Here is a 24675-nt window from a genome sequence, read left to right as displayed (position 1 = left end):
TGCATGGAGGAGGCATTATCAGGAAGAATTGGCAATATGAAGATCATGTCCCAATCCAACACATAAAGACACAGAAAAGAGAATGAAATCATAAAAGCAAAATGTCAATGCATAACTTGTACTTTTTAAATGGCAAGCTAACTGACCATTTTTTAAAAGACCAATCACAGGCACAATGATTGAAAAACCCGGAAGTAGAATCTTCTAGTAAAAAAAAAAGCACCAAGCAAGTCTTGATTCCCAAGAAGGGAATCAAGTCCCTTCTGTCTTTTAATTTGTTTGGTATTTTAATATCCAATATTCCTCATGTACAAAATTTTAACATCAGCTGACATAAAAACAACATCATTTGTAGAACTAAAGCAGGCAGAATGTTTTTACACAAATTTTAAATGGAAATACTTAATAGTATTTAGAAAATACTATTTAGAAATAATTTAGAAAATTATGAAAATTACTATCTACTTCAAATAATATTTTTCCAAATTCAAAAATCTTGTGTGGTCACCAGTTTGCCATTCCAGCTTTCCTTAGAAGGAAAAGGAAAATAAAACAAACCATTTTTCAGGTTGTTTATTTTCAAATTATATCCTAATATTTACATGCAATTTTTTTGAAAGTTCAATAAAAATGAAAATTCACTAAAATGTACATGAATGTAAAAAGTATCATTGAATACACAAAAAGAAGCATGCAAGGAGAGTAATATAAAACAATTGAATAAATCAAGATAAGACGTAAATAGAATTTTAACCTCTACAGTTATCATAAAAGACATGAAGACTGATACAACAACATGATGATCAGAATGCACAGAATTCTAGAGCTACAAGAAACCCGAAGGGTCTCTGCACTTGAGAACAACCTGGAAAACTTGAAACACTATTCATTAACCTGGGTCCCATCCCTGGGCATATTAAACCAGAATTTGCAGGAGAGGGAGCTGGAGATCAACATGTATATTTAATTTCCTGGGGGAACATACAACGTAGGATAAAAAGAAACAAATTATTCTTAGTTCAATCCTCCTGCTTTTCAGGTTAAGAAATTAAAGTAAGATGGGGTTTAATGAACTCCTCAAAGATACAGTATTAGCTGTTAAGTACAACTAACGTAAAATTCTGTTTTACTAGTTCACAGTTTAATAATGTCTTCTTACTATCATACCACATCTTCACTATATCATTAATTTTATTTTAAAGCAATGACAGACTTATATATAAAACATTAAGTCACACTGAGCTTCCTTTAGAATTCTGAAATTGTTTTACTGTACTAATTCCCTTACTCTACTGCACTAAACTGGAGAAGTATCCTTTCTGATGATTTTTAGTGTAACTATAGAAATATGCATACCTAAAATAACATTTAAATTTTGCTGACAAAAGAGAAAAGATTTTGCCATGAGCTTGTCAGGCAATAAAAATGCACCTTTATTTGCAATTCTGGACATGTTAGTTAGCTTAAGGGAAATTTTTCTAACGTCTAATCCCCAAATACACTTTAGAAATACAAAGAAATTTGGCTTAAATTTTATGATTTACAGAAACTACCCCATCAGAATTGCATTTTTATTTCCACTTAGAAGTTAATTTTACAAACAATTGTTAGGATTACATGGATTTGACACTAATGTCACAATATTTAATAACAAATTTATTTTTAGAGGCCATCTCATTATGATTGCTCTGATTAATGAATTACACAATTTGCCAGCAATCTTGAGTTAGCAAATGCATACCCTCTGCCATCATTAATAACATTTTTGCTCCAGTTTATTGAGGAATGATGCTCATCTCCAACTCATGCTCTGGAAGCTTGAGGTCAGGAAAGGCAGCATTAATCATATGCTTTTAGGAAGAGAAGCTTAATCTCAACTCTGATTTAGCAAATTTGAAGCCACTGCTAACTTCATTCACAGTTACCTGAACATTGGGTCTCCTTTTTCTTAAATTAATTGTTGGTATACCTACACCAATAGGCTGAAGCAACAGAAAGATGGTAATTCATCGTGCTATGTATCAACACAGGTAAGGCTTCTACCCTACAGTCAATTTTATGATAGTTCCTTGATCAGAAAGAGGTACCACAGAGTTCATGATGAGTCAACAAATAAAATGAAAGTTTAAAAATATTTGTGGTGAATAAAAAAATTTATGTTCGTAGAAATACTCAAAAAAAATGTTTAGCAAAATGACTCCTTATTTTCCATTTTTTTTCCTCCAAAGAAATACATATTTGGGAAGTGAGAAAGATAGTTTGTCCCAGACAACTTTTATGCTGATTAAAAGAAAAAAAAAAAGCAAATTTTAGAATTTACATGATTCAAATGTGTTCAAATATAAATACTATAGGATACTGAAAAGTGTTAATATTAAACCCCTAAAATTTGTGCCTTGTTTTCTGAAGTGTTACCAAATGTTTTATCCATGGAACTAAAGGAGAATTTAATCCTAACACTGTAAATGTATTCTATTTTTTATAATTTTTGTAGACTTATTTTAAATATTGAATTCTAAAATACTGACTTCTAAAAAATAAAAGATTATGTCCAATTTCCTGTCCAATAAATATTTCTTAGGATTGACCAAAATTAGGTATCTAGTAAGTATACCTGATCTGGTTATTTCCATGAGACAAAATGGAAGAAATTGAAAATGCGTTTGGAAACAAAACAGTATACATAATCCAGTATATGTTAAAATGTGGTCACGGTATGCTCTGAGAAGTAGTGAATCCTTAGAAAATTAGATAAACAAAGTTTTATAGCTACTTTATTTCCTGTTACCAAGTCTTTTTAAAGGATACTCATACTGCCTTCTACAAACTACAAAATTATACTGAAATATTTTAAGATTATAGTTTCAGGAAGCAAACACAAGACGCTCAGCAAAGAATACTTGTAATAACACTAAACTTTGACCTTGTTAAATAATAAGGGTTACTACAGAAACAGAGCATTATCTTCCTTTATTTCTACTGGTATATTTCTGATGAACAGATGGAGAATAATTTTGTTAGTACACTAGCTGTTACCATATGGGTCCTTTGTACTTGTCAATTTCTAAAATCTTACACTGTATGGTCCTTTTATGAGGTTCTCTTATCTACCTGTATAGCATGTACCATCACCCACAAAATAGAAATCACCACGTTTTATCTGATGATGAGAATTCACAAGCATCTTTAATTCACAACCATGAATTTCAGAAAAAAGAACTCATTGATTATTCAAACATACTTTAATGGTTCTGTAAAATAACATTTTCTAAATATCTTTGTTGCATACTTGCTTATAACAATTTCCTATATAAAAATATGAAAAGCTGACATACTCTTGAAGAAAAATCACTTGGGCTATAATAGGAGTTTCTATAGAATTTATATTCTCATTGTAATTTTATGAGTTTTAGTAAATTATTCCAAATCTGAGCCAAATGTATGTTAACATCAAAGAGTAAAAAAAAAAAAAAGTCTCCATAAATACTGGTTATTAGTAGAGTGTATAGAAGGGGAAAACGTTTTTCAAATTACTGCCTCCGAGTGATAGATTTATATCTATATATCATATGTGCATTATTCTCATTATTCTTTTTTATTTTTTTGTCTAAATAATAAAGTTCCTTTGGGGGAAGGGGTTAAGACCTACCATCATAAAAATGGGGATCCTTCACACCCTTCAGCACATAATATTGTTACTGCTTTTAAATCACTTCAGTTGTGGAAATATAATTGAAAATATACTGGATATACAAAGACCAAAGAATAATATTGCAAATTTTTAAAAAAATCTTAAGAATGATTTAGAAAGAAATTTTCAACTGTGACAAAATCATAGACTGTTTAGCTAATCATAAATAACTTCATTAAGAAGAATGTAATAGACATGTTTATAAAGAGCTGTGATAGATTCATTATAATGGGAAAAATGCCTATACTACATTTATAATTTTTAAAAAGCCACTGAGAAATAATGCAGGGTGATCAGGAGCTACATTTGATTAGCTAATATTTACATCACGATGGATTTTATATGGACCTTCCAAAGTAGAATTAAAATTGGCACCATTTATTGTAATCACTTAGTATGGTTTTGTTTTCAATTTCAGTGGTTCTTAATTATCATTGACTGGAACATTTAAATGACTCAATATTAAATGTATGTGTTATGCACCCACTTCTGTATGCCCTAAAATATCACGAACATTAATTTCCCATGGCTAAGGAAAAGAAGGTAGTAAACCTAAATTCCAATGTATTTCTCTCCAGCATGGGTTAAAGTATCTTCAGAATGATCTTCAAAGTTAAACAGTATCTTGAAGATGCTTATAAATTACAACTACGTAATATAGGAAGGTTGTGCCACTTTTTGCTTCTAGATAAATATATATTCACCCCACCTGTGAAGCACTAATGGAAAGTGAAATAAGTTGGAGGAGATATGTAGGAAAATATTTTATATCTTGGCATAAAGATTAGGATAAAATGGTTTATCTATGGAATTTTATCCCTTCTGCACAACTCCCTGATGAATAAACACTTCCCATTTTTTTTCACAGTGTTCCAGCATTCATTGTTTATGCACCACACCCAGTGCTCCATGCAATACGTGCCCTCCTTAATACCCACCACCAGGCTCATTTCTGAAGCCTGTCCCGTGGAGTTTTACTTAACTGATTTTCATTCAGAGTTTTATAAGCCTGTCCAAAGTGAAAAGAAAAGCTCTCTGGGAGATGAAAAGTTGAGATAATTACCAGAAAAAAAGGGTGTCAGAACAGGTGGCCTGAGCACAGAGGAGTATTACTTATACTTACCAGGTTCACACCCATCTGGGGCAATCTCCTCACTACCTTCCCGCCTTAATGACAATCCCAAGTGGGATGTGTGAACTCAGGCAGGGCGATAATGGCGGTCTCTGAGGTGTGAATACTGGTTAGTTAAAAATTCGATAGAAATATGGGATAGCTGAATTGGGAAGAGAAAAATGAGACCTGCTTTCACACTTTCATATACTATAACCTGTGGTCTTGTCATCCATTAACGTTATAGATATAACGTTTTTTTATATGTAGTCCTGTGTAGTGAGTTTAATACTAACTACTTATTTTAATACTAACTATTAATTTTACAGAATTTCATAAGTCACTATAAACACATTATATACATACCTTTGGCTGAAGATTTGGGTGTAATAAAACATAACCATTAGGATCGATTGCAAAATAATAGCCATTGGGGCACAGCTGGGGAAAAAACAAACAAACAAACAAAACTTTCAAGATGCCTGAATCACAATCAGAAATCACATTCTTTAAAAGAAAAAAAATCTTTAATACATTTTAAAGCATGAGGAAAGATAACATGCTATCTTTATGTTTTAAGATGTTTTTTAACATTAGCTCTTTCACAAAGTTAACTGCACATGTTAAACACTTTATAGACAAGCTAAATTAGCACAAAGCTCTAAAATGAAAAAGATACTCAAAAAGTAAATTTTATCTTACTGTAAAACGTGGTGTTAGTCGTTTAATATCTTCCAAAGACACATCAACTCCCATCACACCAAGAATCAGCTGGTTCTATTAATGAAACAGCAAAAAGAAAGTGTATTTTATACTCAAAACACATATATTTATACACAGTTTTTACATACACTCATCCTTTGCTTGACGAGTTGTATTCCATACTAGCTAAAACATAATAAGGGTGAGACACTTTTTGGTATCAATCTACAATGATTCTCACCCACAACTTTATGATTATCATTTAACTTTTAAAAAATGACATCTTGATAAGTGCAGCTAAAATAGAAAAAGATAGGAAATTTTTCTTTGATGCCTCTGCTTGTACTCATTATCTCTATTATTTATTTTAATCACTCTGTACAGTCAGTTGTAGTTGTATATGAGAGATACTTTGTGACTGGTAAACTGTCACTAAAAAAATCACAAAAATGTCCAGCCTGAAGATATTAGAAAACATGAAATGAGAAAACAATGATTTTTTTTTTTTGGTGGGGGGAGCTGTCCCTATCCTGAAAAGTATGTGACCTCATTGTAATAAAACAGCAGAAACCCTCAAGACCCTGTTTCTCAGTGCCGGTAACTTCTAAATATGAAACAATGGGCATCAAAACTTTAGTTCCAAGTCAACAGGGCTAGGTGGCAAACTGCTATCATAATCTTCCCAGGGACGTTAAAGATGAAAATGGTGTTAAAATTTAGAATCAGGAATTTTTGTTTTAAATAAAATTACGTAAATTACAAAATAAAATGTTACAAAAAATTATAAAATCCACTCAACAGTTATTATGAGAACACTATGAATTTTGTATAGGTACACAGAGAGGGAGGAAGTTTTGTCAACAATCATATTCTTTTGCCAGGGACCAATCCTACTCTAAGCAAAAGTTCCTAATTAAAGCAATTCCTTACACAGTCCATCTGAGAGTTAGACAATTACTCTTTTATGGATTAAGTGATTTAGATCCCACAGATATTTAATAATAATGGTTTCCCAAAGAGGAATAACTAGTGTTTTTGATGGCCACAGTATTAAAAGAGAAAGAGTTCAACTGAAATTTATAATAACAAAGAATAGTAAGTGCAAAGATTTCATTATGCCATAAACTGGAAATAAATTTCCCTCTAATCTGGAATGTCAAGCAAACCATAAAATCAGTATTTAGTATTAAAAAAAATCTTAATTTTTCCTGCAATCCTAAATTCTCTGTGATGCAAGCTAAGAAACAGGAATGCAACCCTACTTCAAAATCAGGAGTATTTAAAAAGTAAGGAATGGAATTTAGCAAGTACAAGATATAGATTTTTCAGAACCTTAAGTTGGTAGCATCTTATTGCACTAATATTACCAGTGTTCCAGAAATCAACACTGTTAAGAAATTTATAGAGTATTTTTCTTGACTCTTAAAAAGTAGAAAAAAATGGAGAATTATCCATTTTAAATCAGACACTTATGTGATGATTAAAAAATACTAGTTGAATGGGAGTTGGAGGAGGAATGATTCAATAAATATACCTCTATACATTGGCTACAAACATCACCATGGTTTTTGTTCTTGGGATTTTTAATTCTGAGCTACAAGGATATCTCAGACACATTAAAAAAAAAGAGGGGGGGATACCATAGTATTGCCCATTTATCATGTAATTACTCCCAGAGTCTGAACTTGTGCTCTCATCAGTTCATACTTAAATAGAGTTAAGTTGAATCCTGGCTCTGGGGAAACAGAGAACTTGACCTGCATTTCCTTTTTCCCAGGTGGTTATCACATAGGCAGCTGTTCCCTCTTACTTCTGGTCTCACAAGACAGCTACTTTGTATGTATTTCCTTATAGAAATATCTTATCCACACTCAGCTTCAACGTCACTGTTTATCATTTATTATTATTAATTTTATCAATTAACTTTTAACCTTTAAGTTTGTCTTATTTTCAACTTGGCCTGTTATGTTGAAGACCGGAAGAGTTCCAGTAATGACAAGTCCTAGTTCCTAAAAATAGATTCAGAAAGAAAAGGCAAATTAGAATTCCAATTTAGACTTTGTCATTCTGCATTAGTCTCTGGTATCTGACTCCGGATTTTATGGTTACATTATAAAGAGACACAAAGAATTATTAAAGGATTTTGAAAGCTTTTTTAAAAACTTCTATTTTTATTTTCTTAAAAAAGTCAATGAAAAAGTCTGGGAAATAATCAGAATCGATTAGGTAGCTATTGGAGCATGCAACATCTAAAATAATAGCCCAAGAGAGCATTGCAAATAACTTAAAAAAAAAAATCAAAGGACACTAAATATTTCAGTCACCCTGCCCTTCCACCCTTCTATTCAGTGACAGTTTACCTAACATCATGGGATTCCATAAACAGGGTGATAATAAAATACTGTTTCATAGGATTTATTTGCCTTCCTTTTGCTAGCTTCATTCTTAATTTTTTCATGCCCTAAGCCAAAGGCTTCATGCTACATCACAGATGTACAGCAGGATAAACAGTGCAATACTGCGTTTCTGCAACAGTCTAGGTAAATACTACGCTGTCCTAAAGATGAAATAATGCTTCTAAATACCCTCCAAAACGAATAGTACTTTTGGACAAAGTAAAATAATGTAGCTAACTGTAAGCATCAAATCCAACAGTCTGGTCATGAAGCAAAATAAACATGAGCAAAAATAATGACCTAGTGTTAATCAGAATGTACATAATTTCAGATATTAAATGAATCCAAAGAGAGTAGTGGAAATTAACCGATTTTCAGGTCAGAGTTTTTTTCTTTCATTACTGCTATCTATAGCAATTACATATAGTTTTGCCATTATTTCATGTCAAAACTATATTTTCAAAAGAGCCACGCTTTAAAATGATTTAAAAATTACTGCTTAAAATTTCAAATTTGCTAGGCTGAGAAAATGTTAAAGATCTTCTTGTGAATAACAACCCCAGATCCACATCTCATGACCCTTGTTCTAATTCCAGAAACAGCACGGCTTCGTGGAGAAAATGTCTTGGGCAATAGTTCATAATCATGTGGGAAGCCCAAAAACAATGGGAACCGAATTAATGAAGGACAATCACACAGAGGCTTTTAGTAGAACAAGATACCAAATTGTTTGGGACAAACACAATTAAGAAAACAGCTACACGTAATTGGTGCACAATGATACACATGGTGGCTCTCAATTGAGTTGTAAGCCAGAATATTCAACAATGAAAACAGCCTTAGTTAAATATACAAGTTCACATCACAATGAAATTTTTCACCTCAATAAAGTCAGATTATAGATAATTCATACAACTTGTTTCCAAAACATTATTCTGTAAATACTCCTTTTAGAGAAATTATTATTTGAGTTACAACGTATATGCACAGCTTTTAAAATGCTAGAATGATATACGATAAAGTATATATGGAGACAATCAGCAGTCACATTTGCATTTATACAGAGGATGGTAATTTGCTTCTAAATATGGTAATATCTGCCCTAAAATAAGATACTAGACTTCTAACAAAGGAGACAACATCACTGATGAACTCATGGGTGCCAATTTCTATTTTGTCTCTCATTTACTAAGAGGACAAAAAAATTGTACTCTATTCCTAGACACTGTGCCAGTCTCTAGAGGACAAAAAAGAGAAATAAGATTTCTGCTCTCCAGGAATTTATGTGATATTTTTATTTTCTTGATTCTAACTCTTTCCACCTTTCTTTTTGTCCAAAGAACCTCATTTTATCTCCCCAATAAAACGAACCGTCCACAATACTGTCCCAGTCTTGTTTCTTTTCTTACCTCCAAGTGACCGAGGTAGCATTTTTCCAGCATACCCAGCACCTGCCCGATCATACTGCACCCTTTTTGTGTGGTATCACTGCTCCCTGCCAACTGTAGAAACCTCACCTGAACTCGAAAGTTCAGCTAAACTATCACCAACTGTTTAAGCTCACCCTACACCATCCCCAAATACACAGCTTTTTTTCTTCTGAAATGCCAGAGTTCTTCTCATTGTTCTCATTATATTATTACATTTTTGCCTTGGTATAGGTCTTGGAATATTTACTAATGTAACCGGCATGCACCGAGCAGCATATACTGTGAATCTTCAACATGCAGAGATTATAGACATGTAATTAGAAATAAAAGACACTCAATTTTCATTCTCAAGTTAGTAAAAGAATGCTCTATGTGTCCACTGGCTGGTCAATTCCTGTGACTGTTATTTTTTTTTCTTGTTTTACATTTAGTTTCAGCTTATTGAACAGCACATTTAGAACCAAAATCTCTCCCTAACGTCATTTGCGCTATCAGTAAGAAGCTTACCAACAATACAGACTGCTGGTTAATGAACTTCTGGTCATAGGAAATCCTACAGGGCATAATTATTGACTCCTATCATACCCTGTCCTGTGATGGATTCGGAAAAATGAAACATTTTGACCATAGCCTAGATGACCATGTGACCTTAAATAAATATGTGATGTCAAGAAGGAACACTGGAACACTGGATGGTAATTTTAGCTAGGACTTGAGGTAAGCAAGCTTCACTTTATCTTTCTTAGCATGCAAAGCTGCTGCTAATAGCGCCTATTTTTCTTCCAACTTCCTGTATATGTTTATTTTACAAGAACCAAATGATAAGTAATTCTAAATGGATTGCATTTTGCCCTTTGGGGTCATCACTGCATTCAGAGAAGTAGTATCAGCATATAATTGTACTCCAAGTAGGAGAAAGGGTTATTGAATCAGCATTTACTTTTCAGGGCTCAGTATTTTGGTTCTCCCTGATATATTACATTAATCAAATCATCAATAAAGTCCTCTCATCAAGGTTAAGCATATGAATAAATCTTAAGTACGATGTTTACTATTTATAACTTTAACACTAGGAAAAGTAAAACTTACATTAAACAAGTTTTCTAACTTAAGCTCTAATGCTATTTTGAGCTGAACGATTCTTTGTTATATGCACATGCATGGAGTGAGGGGACCATCCTGGTATTGGACAATGTTTACTATAAGCACATAATCCCTGGCCTCTACCGATGAGATGCCAGAGCCAAGCCCTCCCTATCCTAGTCACAATAAGAGAAGACAGCCATAGGTACATGCAAATGACAAAATTTGCATGGCAAAATTACCCCCAACTGAGAACCACTGCTTTGAAATACCATAGCATACTTATATTAAAACTTCCATTATACAATGGAAAACTAAACGTTTTTGTTATATCATACCACGTTTGATCATTTCAATGGCTTATTTCCATAAAAATCTGGGGTTGAATTTGAAAGCAGAGATTATATACAAAGAGGTTATTAGGTTTGTGATGACTTGAGAGTAGGCTAAGATTCTTTGCCTATTTAATTCTGAGGTTTGTTGGGTCTAGCTTGAGTTGTGGAGGCTGTACATGCATCTGTTAGCTGAAGTCTACTTTAAAAACCTTTCCTCCAATTTTTATTCAAAGTCTGCAGTAGCAGGTATACATTCACATGACTTTAGCATACTATTTTTTTTTTAAGATTTTATTCATTTATTTTATATATAGAGAGAGACAGTGAGAAAGGGAACACAAGCAGGGGGAGTGGGAGAGGGAGAAACAGGCTTTCCGCTGAGCAGAGAGCCTGATTCGGGACTTGATCCTAGGACCCTGGGATCATGACCTGAACTGAAGGCAGACGCTTAACGACTGTGCCACACAGGCATCCCAATACATTTTTTTTTTCAACATAAAAATTCAAAATGTTATTGAAAGGGCCACAAATTCAAGATTTGAGGTTTGAGGGGCACCTGGGTAGCTCAGTAGATTAAAGCATCTGCCTTCAGCTCAGGTCATGATCTCAGGGTCCTGGGATCGAGCCCCGAATCGGGCTCTCCACTCAGCAGGGAGCCTGCTTCCCCCACCCCCCGCCTGCCTCTCTGCCTACTTGTGATCTGTCAAATAAATAAAAAATCTTAAAAAAAAAAAAAAGATTGGAGGTTCAAAATCCCACATTCATAACAGATCACCTAAAAAATAAAGTAACACTTTACATTTGTGATTAGACAAGTCTGTTTTTATGTGTATTACCTAAATTCTAGCAAAAAAAGGTTGCAATAGAAGAACTTTTGGAAACGATAAACGTCACCTAGAAGGCAACAGAAATGGCTACATGCTTTTGTTAGGATGGTCTGTGGCTGAACAGCCAGTGTCTTACCAGTGCATCCAGGTATACATTTGTCCATTGGACTTGCTTAGCCTTATCTCCTGCTAACACCATTGGTCTACCCAGAACATCCAAATATTCCTATTAAGAAAAAAAAAAGGAAAAAAGAAAGAAAAGGTTAAGAGGTTGAAAACCAGAAATGCTATGCTAAAAACAAAATCAAAATAACTCTACAGAAGAAAATTACCTAGAGGTAGAAATAAATATGGACTCAAAGAGAGTAAATATGTAACCATTTAATTCCTATTTTGGACAGACCATAACTGGTATCTCTACATACTTTGAATCAACAATATTTAGCTCATGTTGTTTATACAATATATCTACCCCAGTTTTTTTCTAATCACAAAACATTCTTTTTCTGAGGTACAGCCAATGATAAGTGAAATACGTTCCTTGTGAATTGCTTTATGTTAATCTAAACTATTTTAAGTCTCTGTGATTTACTGGATGGAATCACGCAAATGTGAAATAATAAAGCAGCCACATACTTGCTTTCATATCACAGATTGTTTGGCTGAAATTCAAAGCTACATTTAAACATATCAAAAAATAAATGAAATACTTGTGCCAAGTAAGACATCAGACTCAAGTGCAGCTGCTGTTTCATTTCAACATAAAACACAGTCGGTATTCAGTTCCACAGATGCCATGTTATTTATGTTCAATTTTGACTTAGTCTATTTTGTGGATCCTCAGTTACGTTTAAAGTTGAGTAATGATTTTAAATTGTTATTTATGAATGCTTGAAAATAATATACATTTAAATTAATTTGCTTCACTCTACAAGGTTATTTAACAGGCATATTTTAAACTGAATGGTTAAATGTGTGATGGGGATAAGGAGGGCACTTGTTGGGATGAGAACAGAGTGTTACATGTAAATGATGAATCACTACATTCTACTCCTGAAACCAGTATTACGCTTTATGTTAACTAACTAGGATTTAAATAAAAATTTGAAAAAAAGTTTAATAATTAAAAATAAAATAAAATAAATGGTTATAGAAAAACATCATCTCCTTGTTGAAAGTTTATTTTAAACAGGTAAATAGATCTACAGTGGTTATTTGAGAAGTTATCTGAATTCTGGTTAGAATCCATATAGTTTGTCCAGATTAAGTATTGCTTAACTTTCTTTGTGGGACCTGTACCTTGAAGAAACTAATTTAAGTCATCTGAAATAGAACCAAGTTCAAGTTAAATGAAACAAGACTGTTAGTAAATTTTCATTTTATTTATTTTCGGTGATGTTTTTAACATCTTAGAAGAACAGCATACATAGTTTTTTACCTGAGTTTTCAATATATGAAAACACTTGGAACTTTAATGAAATAGCAATCAGTACATCACCATGACACTCATCATTTTGTTACAAATACAATACTATGGATCATTTTTTCACTTTCACCTATTTTCTCCAATTGAGCATATTTAAAGCAGCAAAGAAACATCTTTTTCTTTGAAAACATAATTTAAACAAAATTTTAATAACCATACCTGAGTATTGATTCTTATTGCTCCAATGGAAGGAATTTCATAATAATAACCTGAAACATACACATACATATTTTTATATATCTAAATATCACATTACCATTCATGGCCACGAAACTATTTTAGGTCTTTGGAGAAAAAAAAAAGAGCTTTTTTTTTTTTCACTTCTAATTGAGCAAACACTAACATACCAATACCACCAATAAATGTAGAAAAGGTTGGATTAATGTATATCCCTAACAAATGCATAAGCTTTGTGAGAAATTTCACTATGTTTCTTATGAACTGTATCAGATATATGTGGTTTTTCTACTTCACAGTAGGGAACCAGGCATTATTTAAAATACTCTATGCTGGAGAAATTCTTAAAGACACATAATAATGGGAATCTGACAATTACATTTATATGAAATATTTGCCTAAATATGATTTTTGTAATAAATTGAGGTTCCCTTTATTGCTATGTGATCAGTTTTTCAAATAACATTTTCAGGTTTTTTCTGTGTACATAGGGAACAGGGGCTCACTACACAAAACGAGAATTACCTAGGAATGTGTAAGACATTTAAAAGAAAATTCAACTACTCAGGAAAAAAAGGAACTTGGATGTCATACTTTCTTACATGTAAGTTTTATGTAATTCAGATATTCTTTCATTCCTAATTTTTCAGGTAAGATTCTATTTGATGAGTAGCATTAAGTATCTTTAAATAAAGCATAGAATGATATCAATATATGATATCAGATATCATATGATCAAATGTCTGAATTTTCATATACTGTAATAGTAATAATTTCCAAGTGTTCTGTGTGTGGGTTTTCTCCACAGAAAACACATTTAACATCTTGGTGCACCTGGGTGGCACAGTCAGTTAAGTGTCTGACTCTTGGCTTTGGCTCGGGTCCTGAGACCCAGCCTGCATCAGCAATGTGGGGGCTGCTTAAAAGACTCTCTCTCCCTCTTCCCTCTGCCACTCACCACCCACGCCCCCCACTGCCCTGCTCTTTCTCTCTCCCAAATAATCTAAAAAAACCGAAAAACCAAAAAAACGACATTCAACATCTTACACTTGTCTCTATTCCCGTAAACATTAGCTACAACTGGATCTTAAAAGAGAATACGTAGAACAACAACTACCAATTTAGTTTTAGTATTAAAATGCGGTCGAGAAAGCAGATCTGTTACCTTTATTTTCACAGGCCATCCACTGAATAGGTCCTCTGTCATAATTATGCTGACCAACTGAAAATGTGAACACACGCACCTGGTGAATTGGAACACAGGGATCCGTTAGGCTACATGCAATTTAACTGATGGCAACACAAAAAAGCCAAGGCAAAAAACAAATGAAAGCATGCTTTTCAGCTGATAAATGTGACAAGAAAAATCAAGGCAGTCAATCTTTCAGGAAGTCACCAGAGAGAGACCCCATAACCTACTCTCAACAGGAACGTCAGTCACTCAGTTTAAGACAGTACTTGGGTGCCTGGTACCCGGTCCCGATCCCAAGGTTGCATTCAAAAGAAATGGCATCTTTTACGCCCACCCGACTTCGCCTGTCTCACCTGGTTAAAACATATTATCTGCATACCTAGTCACTGCAAAAAATAATCAGTAGAAATAATAATTCCTATTTCATAAATATGTGACTATAACGAAGTAGGTAGGAGGGAGGTCATCATGCTTTTAGTTGTTTAAGGCAATTATCTTAGTGATAGTTTCACTACTTTCACACCATGAAAATATTTAGTATGTACATACATGATTATGGTGTCCTATTACTTTCTATAAAAGAGGACTCGCATATATAAATACGCAGGTTAAGCTCCTAGAATTTTGAAAGACAACAAAAATAGCAACTGCTTCTAATGTGCTATAAGATATGCAAATATTTTTAAAAACTCAGTTGAGATCGTTTTTAAATTATAGTAACATAAATGTTTATCAGAAGCCATTATATTTAATTATAATTTCATAATAATTTAAGAATATAGAGGATAAATTCAATGTCAACAAATTTTTAACAAAATGGCTATTTAGGATATATTGATTTTTACCAATTTAGTAATCTAAGTAAAGCAGCATTTTAAGTTAAACATTTTAGCCTTTTCTAAAGATAAACATGCAGAAAATCACTTTTCCATGAATTCACATTCTGGTTTGAACTATGTTAACAGCTTTTCCCTAATTCATGTCGATTGACTGTTTGAACTGACATTTTCTAATTGTTTCGCCTGTTTCATCTTTGCACATGACCGCAGAGCACAAATCTCAAAAGAGATTTCACATCTGTTTTCTGTTCCACCACTGGTCTTGGCCACACAGAGATCACTTCATAACAATCCCTGTCCCAAAACGTACACTGGAGATGGTGCTGTTTCACTGGTAAAGTTTTCTGCGAGCCACCCTTCACTCGTCCTGGCTTCTGGCTTGCCTCAGTCATTTGCAGGACACATCTGAATTTGAATCATCTCAACTCAGAAGGACAAGTGATCCATTCTACATTAACAGAAGTCGCTGACACCTATCTTAACCCTCAACCCGTATTCCTTAAATGTACCAATTTCATTTTCTTAAATTCTAAAAATTTATTTTGGGGGCTGTCTATACAGCTCATATTTCAAAGGTAATGTTGCCTCTGACATAGTTGAACTTACTCCTAAACAGAAGTATTTCTGTAAACAGGTATGTCACCCAGCTGATAATTCAATTTCATTGCTATACCTTAAACAATTGTCACACAAATTAAGGGCAGGGAAAAAACCCAGATGCCCCAGAGAGCATGGGGGAAACCTTCACAGTGAAGATTTGCAAGGGTGCCTCAAATTTTCAATTTAAAGCACTGGTTTGTCTTAGTGTCTCTCTTGCCACAACAGTGTTCTGGTAAAATATTTTTCCACAAAAGACTTTTCAGTCAAGAGAAATAAATAAGACTAAATGAATTATTCTATCGATGTCCCTGGGAGGCAAGCATTTCTACTAACATAGGGGTTCCACTTAAACACATACCATGTGATTTTGACTGATGCTAGTCATCAAACAGTCCAAATAAACACAACTCAGTCAAAATACATACTAGTAAAAAAGCAAAACAGAAACTTCCCTCAAACAACAAAAATACTCGTTGCTTTGTTTGACTCCAAAAGTTGTGGCTAACCCTGAGGTTTGCAGACATGAAGATCTTAGAAGTTGTCCAAATTAAGAATTCAGAATCAGACCTGGGTATAGAGGTGTAACATTTTAAAGCACACCAAACAGTGTGTGTGTGCCACTCCCTGTGTGTTACTTTGCCACACAGATCCTCAGCTCTGTGAATAAAAGATTATCTGAATTATTCCCATATTATAATTTCATAATCTGTACCTCTTAATTTTTATTCGCCTTAGTGTAGATGTTGTTAGACACTATTCTTCTGAAATTTCTCTTGGTAGATACACACATGTGCATTTGTACATGCACGCACACACACAAACACACGCACTGTGTACATTCTAATGATTTTATAGGCTGCCCCAAATTTTCTGATTTATTAATATATACTTGGTTGAGAAAAAGTTTAATACAGAGCACCCTAGCTTTTAAATTCTTTGTGAAGCAGGGGCGCCTGGGTGGCTCAGTGGGTTAAAGCCTCTGCCTTCGGCTCAGGTCATGATCCCAGGGTCCTGGGATCGAGCCCCGCGTCGGGCTCTCTGCTCCGTGGGGAGCCTGCTTCCTCCTCTCTCTCACTCTCTGCCTGCCTCTCTGCCTACTTGTGATCTCTGTTTGTCAAATAAATAAATAAAATCTTTTAAAAAATAAATAAATAAATAAATTCTTTGTGAAACAGTGAAAAAGCCAACATAAAAACTATTCCAATCCCGACTACCACACTCATGCTGCATTTCATTTCTCGCCTTACATATTTTACCTAATTATGTACTAAGAATTTTAACTTCATTGATTTCAGGCACATGTGCAATATACAATGTTATAATGCATGTTCACAATAAACTGGTGAAATTTACAAGGTCATGTTTACACTCCTAACTTTCTGTTCCGAATTTTAAATCAGTTCATTCTTCCTAGTCTGTGCTCTATGACTGCCACCCTGTGGAATAGCGAGTGAACTATCTCTGAAATTCCAAATGACAAATCCATAGAGATGATTGCTAGCCTCATTCCTCTGATGTTTTCTACTTCTTTAAAGTTACTGTTTTCGTTTAGCTGTAATTTGGGAGAAAGAGAAAAAAATAAAGCAATTCCTTGAAATAGACACAATGCAAAAATTAAGGTAAATTACATTCTCAAGGATGTATATTTTTAGAGTTCTTTTATTTTTAGTAAAAAAATAGGATATATAAAAAAAATAAAATGACACATAAAAAACTCAAAATCCCTAATGTGTAGTCACACAAGCTAAATTTTTTAAAAATATATTTACTTATTTTAAAGAGAGAGAGAGAGAGAACGGGTGTGCACAAATAGGGGAGCAGCAGGTAGACGGAGGGGGAGAAGCAGACTCCCCGCTGAGCAGGGAGCCCAATGCAGAGCTCCATCCCAGGACAACCTGAGCCAAAGGCAGATGCCTAACCTTCCGAGCCACCCAGGAGCCCCTAAATATTTCATCTAAAGTCTCAATTAAGCAAATTACTTACTCTGAACCATGCCTTCATCAAAGCAGTCAACTTTTGTGGAGGGAAAATTTCTTTATTCATGTGCAGTAGTGCATTTGTAATCCCAATATAGGATTCACATAACAAATGAATGCCAGAAATTTTGTAAATAAAATATTTCTAGAAAATGTGTTAAATATTCCTTCACTAATCTGGAGGATTTTTTAGTTAATTTAAGCTCATGTTTTTAAAAAATGGCCTCTTCAGGGTCATATATGAGACATACACAGTTTTAGACGGACTTAAAAATATTTTTCATCATGCTAGAAATTGGGTCTTTAGTAGAAACTTTTAATTTACAGCAAAGTTGGTTATTTAAAATAGATTATTTGTTTCTTACAATATACCACCATTTTATAACTTTATCCTACAATTCTGGACTTCTGCTAATCTGTTTTGTTTTGTTCTGTTTGTTGAAGACTAAAATAGTTGTCTTCAATTAAGATTTTTCCAAAGCCACAGGGTCAACCTATTTTAAAAAGCCATAGGAATTTCTTGTTTCCCAGCAGAACCCAGTTACTGGAAACTGTCACCTCAACAATTATCAGTTACCCAGAGTTCAAGTTTAATTTACAATAGGCAAATCTCCAAGGAATAATGGAAATGAGACTATAAAGAAAAGAAGCCAATAAACCTAAAATAAAAACTTCAGCTATCGAAACATGTTAGAAAAATGATGTCAAAAATGGGTTTTATTAATTTACTGTGTGTACTAAAATTTTTGGCCTTCAGCCTATAAAAATACTAGATTGGATTGAATATTTTAGGAGAAAATTCTACAGCGGTTACCATAATTCACAAGAGTAACAGAATCCGGAGCGTTAGAATAACCTACATCCCTAGTTTCCTAGTACTATGAAATAAATAAAAGTGTCCACGTTCACCTTTCACACTAAGTTTACTTTATAAAGCCCAATGATCTGAAGGTATTTGCAGTCTGCAAAGTTTTGATGGCTTAGTTTAATCTGTCTTAACCTCTTAACGCTGCAAGAAGCATGTCCCTTAGTGGAACAGTCCTGCTGTCTGACTACAATGAAGGCTCCTGGGTGGGCAAATGATGATTGGCACAGCCCCACAAGGCTGCCCGGGAGACAGAGACAGATGACAGGCTAGACGCATTCCACGTGAGCTTAGAAAATCTGGTCTGGAGATCATTTAAATTCTTGACTCTGCCACTTAGTAGCTGTATGACTTTTAACAAGCTATTTAACTTCCCAAGTTTTGGTTTTCTTAATTCCAAAATGGGGATGATGATGATGGTGGTGGTGGTGGTGGTGGTGGTGGTCATAAAAATATTTTTATCATATGATCATCCCCATTGTAAATGAAATGATACATATAAAGCTTTTATATTACATGAAAAATTATAAGTTCCATCACTATTTACCATGGTAATGAGGATGAGGAGGAAGAGGACTACAAATTCTACCGTCAAATTATCAGATTTCTACGGGGTTACATTTTCCATGAGTGAGACACTAGCCTACTATGCCTCAAATAGAACTCAAAATAACTTGAAATGACACCTTTCTAAGAAGAACAAATTTGGCTTGCTTTATTACATTTAGCGATGACCTATAGAAAAGGGGCCAATATAGTCTAAATTCCATTGTGTCCATGAGATACATTTACATGAAATTTCCTAGGGTCTGACAAAGGCAAGAATTTAATCAAGGACTATTGAATTTGTACAGGCAAATAACACCAAATCACTTTATAAAGGAAAACGAAATGCAGTAGTCACATAGGTTTTGCATACGTGATCTTATTAAACCGAACTGAGCGGCTCTTTCTCTCCGGTGTCCTACGGTTTGGGTGGATAACAACATTGATACATGCCTTGGAATTATGTCAGTTTTTAAAACTTATCAATACCAATTAATATATAATTAACTCACAGTGTCATATAATCTGTAGACGTTTATAGTTCCTGATTAAGGAGGAATAAGCTATGGGCACACTGTATTTCCAAGCAATTTGTAGCTCTGCCAAGACCATCATCAGCCAGGAGGTCAGAAAAGAAGCAATATATGGATTTATTTCAGATATTCTTGGGTAACGCCAAATACTTCACTGGCACGAGTAATGAGAGCAGTTGTGAAAAACTACGTGTTGGATGGATTGGAGTAAACGGAAAGATGCCATCAATGCAACCATTTCTTACGTAAATGTAAACCCTCCTTCCTCATAAGATGATGTATACAAGAATAGAACATCAATTCTACTCCATATTCCAAGCAGAAGGAAATAAATATTGTTTTAAATGATTATCTTTTAAAAGAAGAACAGAGCTATTACATTTTTCTTATTTATGCATTTCTTGTAGTTGGCCCCCTCAGGAGCTTCTTTACTGCGTATTTACCGATACATCTAACCCATCAGTCAATATTTAGCAACAACGGGCAGCAAGCACTGCCCTAGCCCCAAAGGATTCGAAGGTCCCTTTACAGATTGACATAACACCCACTTCATAGAGCTTCAAGCCCATCTCATCATCTCATAACGTAAGCGTGAGTCACTAGAACTGTCACCAGTAAGCGTAACACACCGACATAATCCCAAGTGTATTTGTGTTACGCACCCACACGTAACACGTGACAAACATGTTTGGTTCTTTGTGACCATGTATACAAACCGACTTGACCATTGCATTTTGCTTTTCTTTTTAAAGTCGTTTTGTGTTACTAGAACAAATTCCTTCATGGAGGGAAGTTCAAGGCTAGTGAACAAATAATTAAAATAACTGAAAAGGGGAATCTGGGAGAATGAAAGAGGACAGACAGTGCTGGGAGTCTGGGGGAAAGGGAGTGCCCACAAAGACTGAGCAGCAAAGATGTCTGCAGAGGTTTGTGGGAAGCAGAATTCTTCATTGGAGAAGCGAGCAGCCTCAGAGAATGCAGAGCAGCGGGCTTTTTCTGGTCTAACTATTGAACCCAAACAAAGGGCAATCCTGATTCTAGGTGACAGGATTCTACCTAGAGATTAATTCAGGTGCATCTACTGTATATTTTTCTGTTTGTCTTCTATATACTTTGCAGTTCTTATAATCCCTAACTTCATTTTTCATTAGACTTTAGATATTAAGTTAAGGATTCTGTAAAATGTGTGGTAGTAGTCTGACTGAAACCTGAAGAGAATGTATCTGATAATATTTTCCTTAGTTCAGGGAATGAACTGTCAACATTAGTTTTATATTAAGAGAAACAAATGTAAATAAATCTGTCAGAAAGGAAGACACACACACACACACACACACATGCACACACACACACCCCATGCCTGTTAAATGGACAATCTCTCTACTGGCAGCCAATGTTACTGGCAATTACTCTTTTCAACTCTATAGTAACTCTGGCATAAATATCATCCTTGATTTTTATGAACAAAGGTACATTTTCTTTTTTTTTCTCCCTTTTTTAAGATTTTATTTATTTACTTGATAGAGATCACAAGTAGGCATAGAGGCAGGCAGAGAGAGAGTGAGGGAAGCAGGCTCCCCAATGAGCAGAGAGCCTGATGTGGAGCTCAATTCCAGGACCCCAAGATCATGACCTGAGCGGAAGGCAGAGGCTTTAACCCACTGAGCCACCCAGGTGCCCCACAGGTACATTTTCCGTTCTAAAGCTGGAAAACTTTTGGTAACTGTTGAACGTGGCAAAATACTTAAAAGCAAACTTTTTTAGAGCAGTGCATTTGTTAAATGGTATTACATATTTTACAAATCTGAACGCCACATATATTCAAACATTGCTTCCAAAGGTTTCATTCTTGCCTGGGAGGAGCCAGGCAGGGACAAGACAGAAGGCAACAAATTACTTTCCTTACCACCTTTTGAAAAATTAATTGACTATGTTCACTGTTACTATATAAAACATAGGCATATTACTTCATTTTTAACTTGCTTTAGATATTTGTTGGCTACAGATTACTTCTTTCTACCATGGGTCTGACAGAAAAATAGGAAAGACATCCCTAATCACTTTCTAAATAATTTTTAAAAAGTAACAATGCATCTCTTGTCAGCCTCTTACAACTTTATCTATGCATTCTTTATTTTGAAATCAGTCTGTCATTTGCTCCTCTTATTCAATTTACTCATTATTTTGAAACTTTGGTTTTATAAATTCTTGATGCTTTTGCATTTCTTGATTACTTCTGAGAATTAAGCTAAGAATCCGAGGACGGTTTTCTACCGGACTAGACGATCTTCAGTGTGTATGGCTGACTGATCTTTCTGCTACTCTACAGAAAATCAAGTATTTTTAATTTCGCTGGGCCTGGGAGTTATCTTTCAACTCTGTGTCTGGTTTCACTTTCCTTTACTCATTTGTTTGGACTTTATGATAGAGTTCATTTTAGTTTTGGCACCATTTTTAAGGAAGTGTCATACACATGGGTGAACCCTAAGGAACAGCATTGCTGCAGGTAAAGATTATAAAGTGAACGCATTTTAATATGGAACAGCTGTGTGAGGAGATTAACACGGACTCCGTTTTCAAGCTGTACCTATCTATAATCAGGTAGATTAATTCCCAAGAGTAATGCATTTCGAAAGAACCCAAACATTTTGTCCTAATTCTCTAACCTTTTGGCCTCATTAAATTGTGCTGTTTATCTGCAGCCTCATTCATCAGCTCTCTGGATGGACGTACCTCAGCACACCTACCTGGGCTGCTCTGAGTGATTTCTAATGTCATCGGGATGACAAATGAATGTAAATGAAGCATTTAGCAGCAACGCTGATGCCAAGCAAGAGGCTTGGGGGAAAAGGCAGAATTCAAAGAGCAGTTTCCAGATTTTTCTTTTAAGGCTCATCCAACTTTCGTTATGACTTGGTAATTTTGCTACTTTGAGAGTCACAAATGAACTTTGTTGTTGAAGAATAGGTTTTAACATAAAGCTCTAATCACATGCAGAACCTTTAAGAGTCTTGAAAGTTTTTATTTTATTCAACCTATCAGATTTTTACATGCCGGCCATTTGAAAGATAAGGCGGCTGGTGAAAATCTGAGTTGATCAAGTTGTTATGTAACAAATATTAATTTTCCAAGTAGGGGACTGGTCTGTCATACGTGGTTCTAGATAGTTTCACTGTAAACATCTTTGCGGCAAGCAATTTCACTCCAAACATCAGACTGCATAAGTGTTGGCTTTAAGACAATTTTGCTATAGAAGATAAAAATCACAAAAAATTAAATAGCATCATTTATTTATAAAGATTTTAAAAGACTTTTCTTGTGAGATACAAAATACTTGAATACATTCAAAATGTATATTGCAGATTCAGAGCAATGCTGCAAAACTCACTGCTTTTGTTCTGTGGGTTATACCTAAGCACTGGTCTTTAAAGTCTTTCAGTCTTACTGTTAATATTTTTCTGTGATTTTTCTGGCTAGTTCATTTGTCTCATCCTTCGGCATCATGCCTTTTTTTTTTCTTTTTGTGCTAAGATCTCTTCCTTCACCTTGTGACAGGTAATAGTCTCCAAACACTAGGATGCCAATCTGTCACTAAGCTTTGAATTTTTTTTTTTTTTTTTTTTTTGTATTGTGAAAGCATTCTCCACAGTTGTTTTTTCCTTGCATACTGGTACATGTCCAGTGCTAGACATTCTAAAGTTCTATAAGAAATGTATATACACCAGTTTGAGGGCTAACATTTCTGCCATACAGAAATGGGAATACAATCCATAAATGCAGCATGCACAATAGAGAAAAGAAATCAAACTATCAAACCAGTTTGAGAAACCAAATTGTCAAACTGATCTGTCAATTTTTTAATTTTAATTTTATTTTATTTTACAGCAAGATTGCCTTATGGCCATTTAGTTATAAGGTGAAAATGTTTGCAATGAAAATGCTTGTGGCAAAGATGTCTACAGGAAAAATGCTTATGGCAAAACTACTGAACATTCTGTGTCATACACAACCTTATGTGACAAAGATCGTCAATTATCAGTATCTGTGGGCTTCAATGTTCTCACAAGGTGTGGGACGGTGGAATTCTGAATTTAGAAAGGGGTCTTCAAGTTCATCCAAAACCATCTGAATTCATATTTGAAGACAGTGAAAAAATTTCTTTTATACACACACACACACACCCATATGTATGTGTAAAATTATATACATATAAGAAACTTATATACATAGTAAGAAATTTTTATATAAGACATTTTTTCACGGTCTTCAATTATATGCAGCTAGCATACATGCTATCTTCAGTATGTACATATACCTACACACTATATGCACATATAGGCCTTTCACATAAACAATTAACTATGTAAATGGTATCTTGACAAAATACAGATCTGCTCAAAGGTCTGACTTAAAAGTTGTCATCTGCTATCCTCTATCTTCACTGTTAGTGGATATAGAATTTGAAAATACCAAGAGATGAAATTTTTGCTTAACAAAGTTCTCCCACATTAGGAAATATGGTAAGCCAATGAGCAAAACAGAAGAGAGCAAAAGACATGGGAGACAGCAATGTTCCCATCAACAGTATTCCTGTTTGCTCAAATCAGAAATCTATGATCTATATCTCTTTGTCCCTCCTTTTTCAAGGATCTCTATCAGTTATCATTTCTCGATTTTGCATCTATAAGCTTTCCCCGTGTGGGTATCCCTTTACTAATCCATAACATAGACTAATGAATTAGCTCTTCCATTCTTAAAAATACATATGTGCGTATATACATCCATACCTGCATATCTAAACAACCTGACCCAGAGTTGATGATCTTACTTTCCCCCCCAATATTTCTTAGAAAATTTGCAAGGATTTTGGAGAAAATAAGTACTTT

At 34.4% G+C, this 24675-nt stretch overlaps 1 protein-coding gene across 2 annotated transcripts in view; it reads right to left on the bottom strand.

Moving 5' to 3' along the window:
* Positions 1-24675, bottom strand: part of CACNA2D1 (calcium voltage-gated channel auxiliary subunit alpha2delta 1) — a 501786-nt gene that overhangs the window by 51705 nt on the left and 425406 nt on the right. For both annotated transcript variants that reach the window (XM_059396947.1, XM_059396946.1), the window contains exons 13-18: positions 14404-14482; positions 13221-13270; positions 11712-11801; positions 7436-7513; positions 5505-5579; positions 5169-5243 (exon numbers count right to left, since the gene is read on the bottom strand). In XM_059396947.1, coding sequence (XP_059252930.1) covers positions 5169-5243; positions 5505-5579; positions 7436-7513; positions 11712-11801; positions 13221-13270; positions 14404-14482 — 447 coding nt within the window. The remainder of the gene's footprint in view (positions 1-5168; positions 5244-5504; positions 5580-7435; positions 7514-11711; positions 11802-13220; positions 13271-14403; positions 14483-24675) is intronic.

Source organism: Mustela nigripes, chromosome 4 (genome assembly GCF_022355385.1).
Source record: "Mustela nigripes isolate SB6536 chromosome 4, MUSNIG.SB6536, whole genome shotgun sequence".
NCBI classification, from domain to species: domain Eukaryota; kingdom Metazoa; phylum Chordata; class Mammalia; order Carnivora; family Mustelidae; genus Mustela; species Mustela nigripes.
Note: the sequence above shows the minus strand (reverse complement) of the source record. Positions and strands in the feature narration are given on the sequence as shown.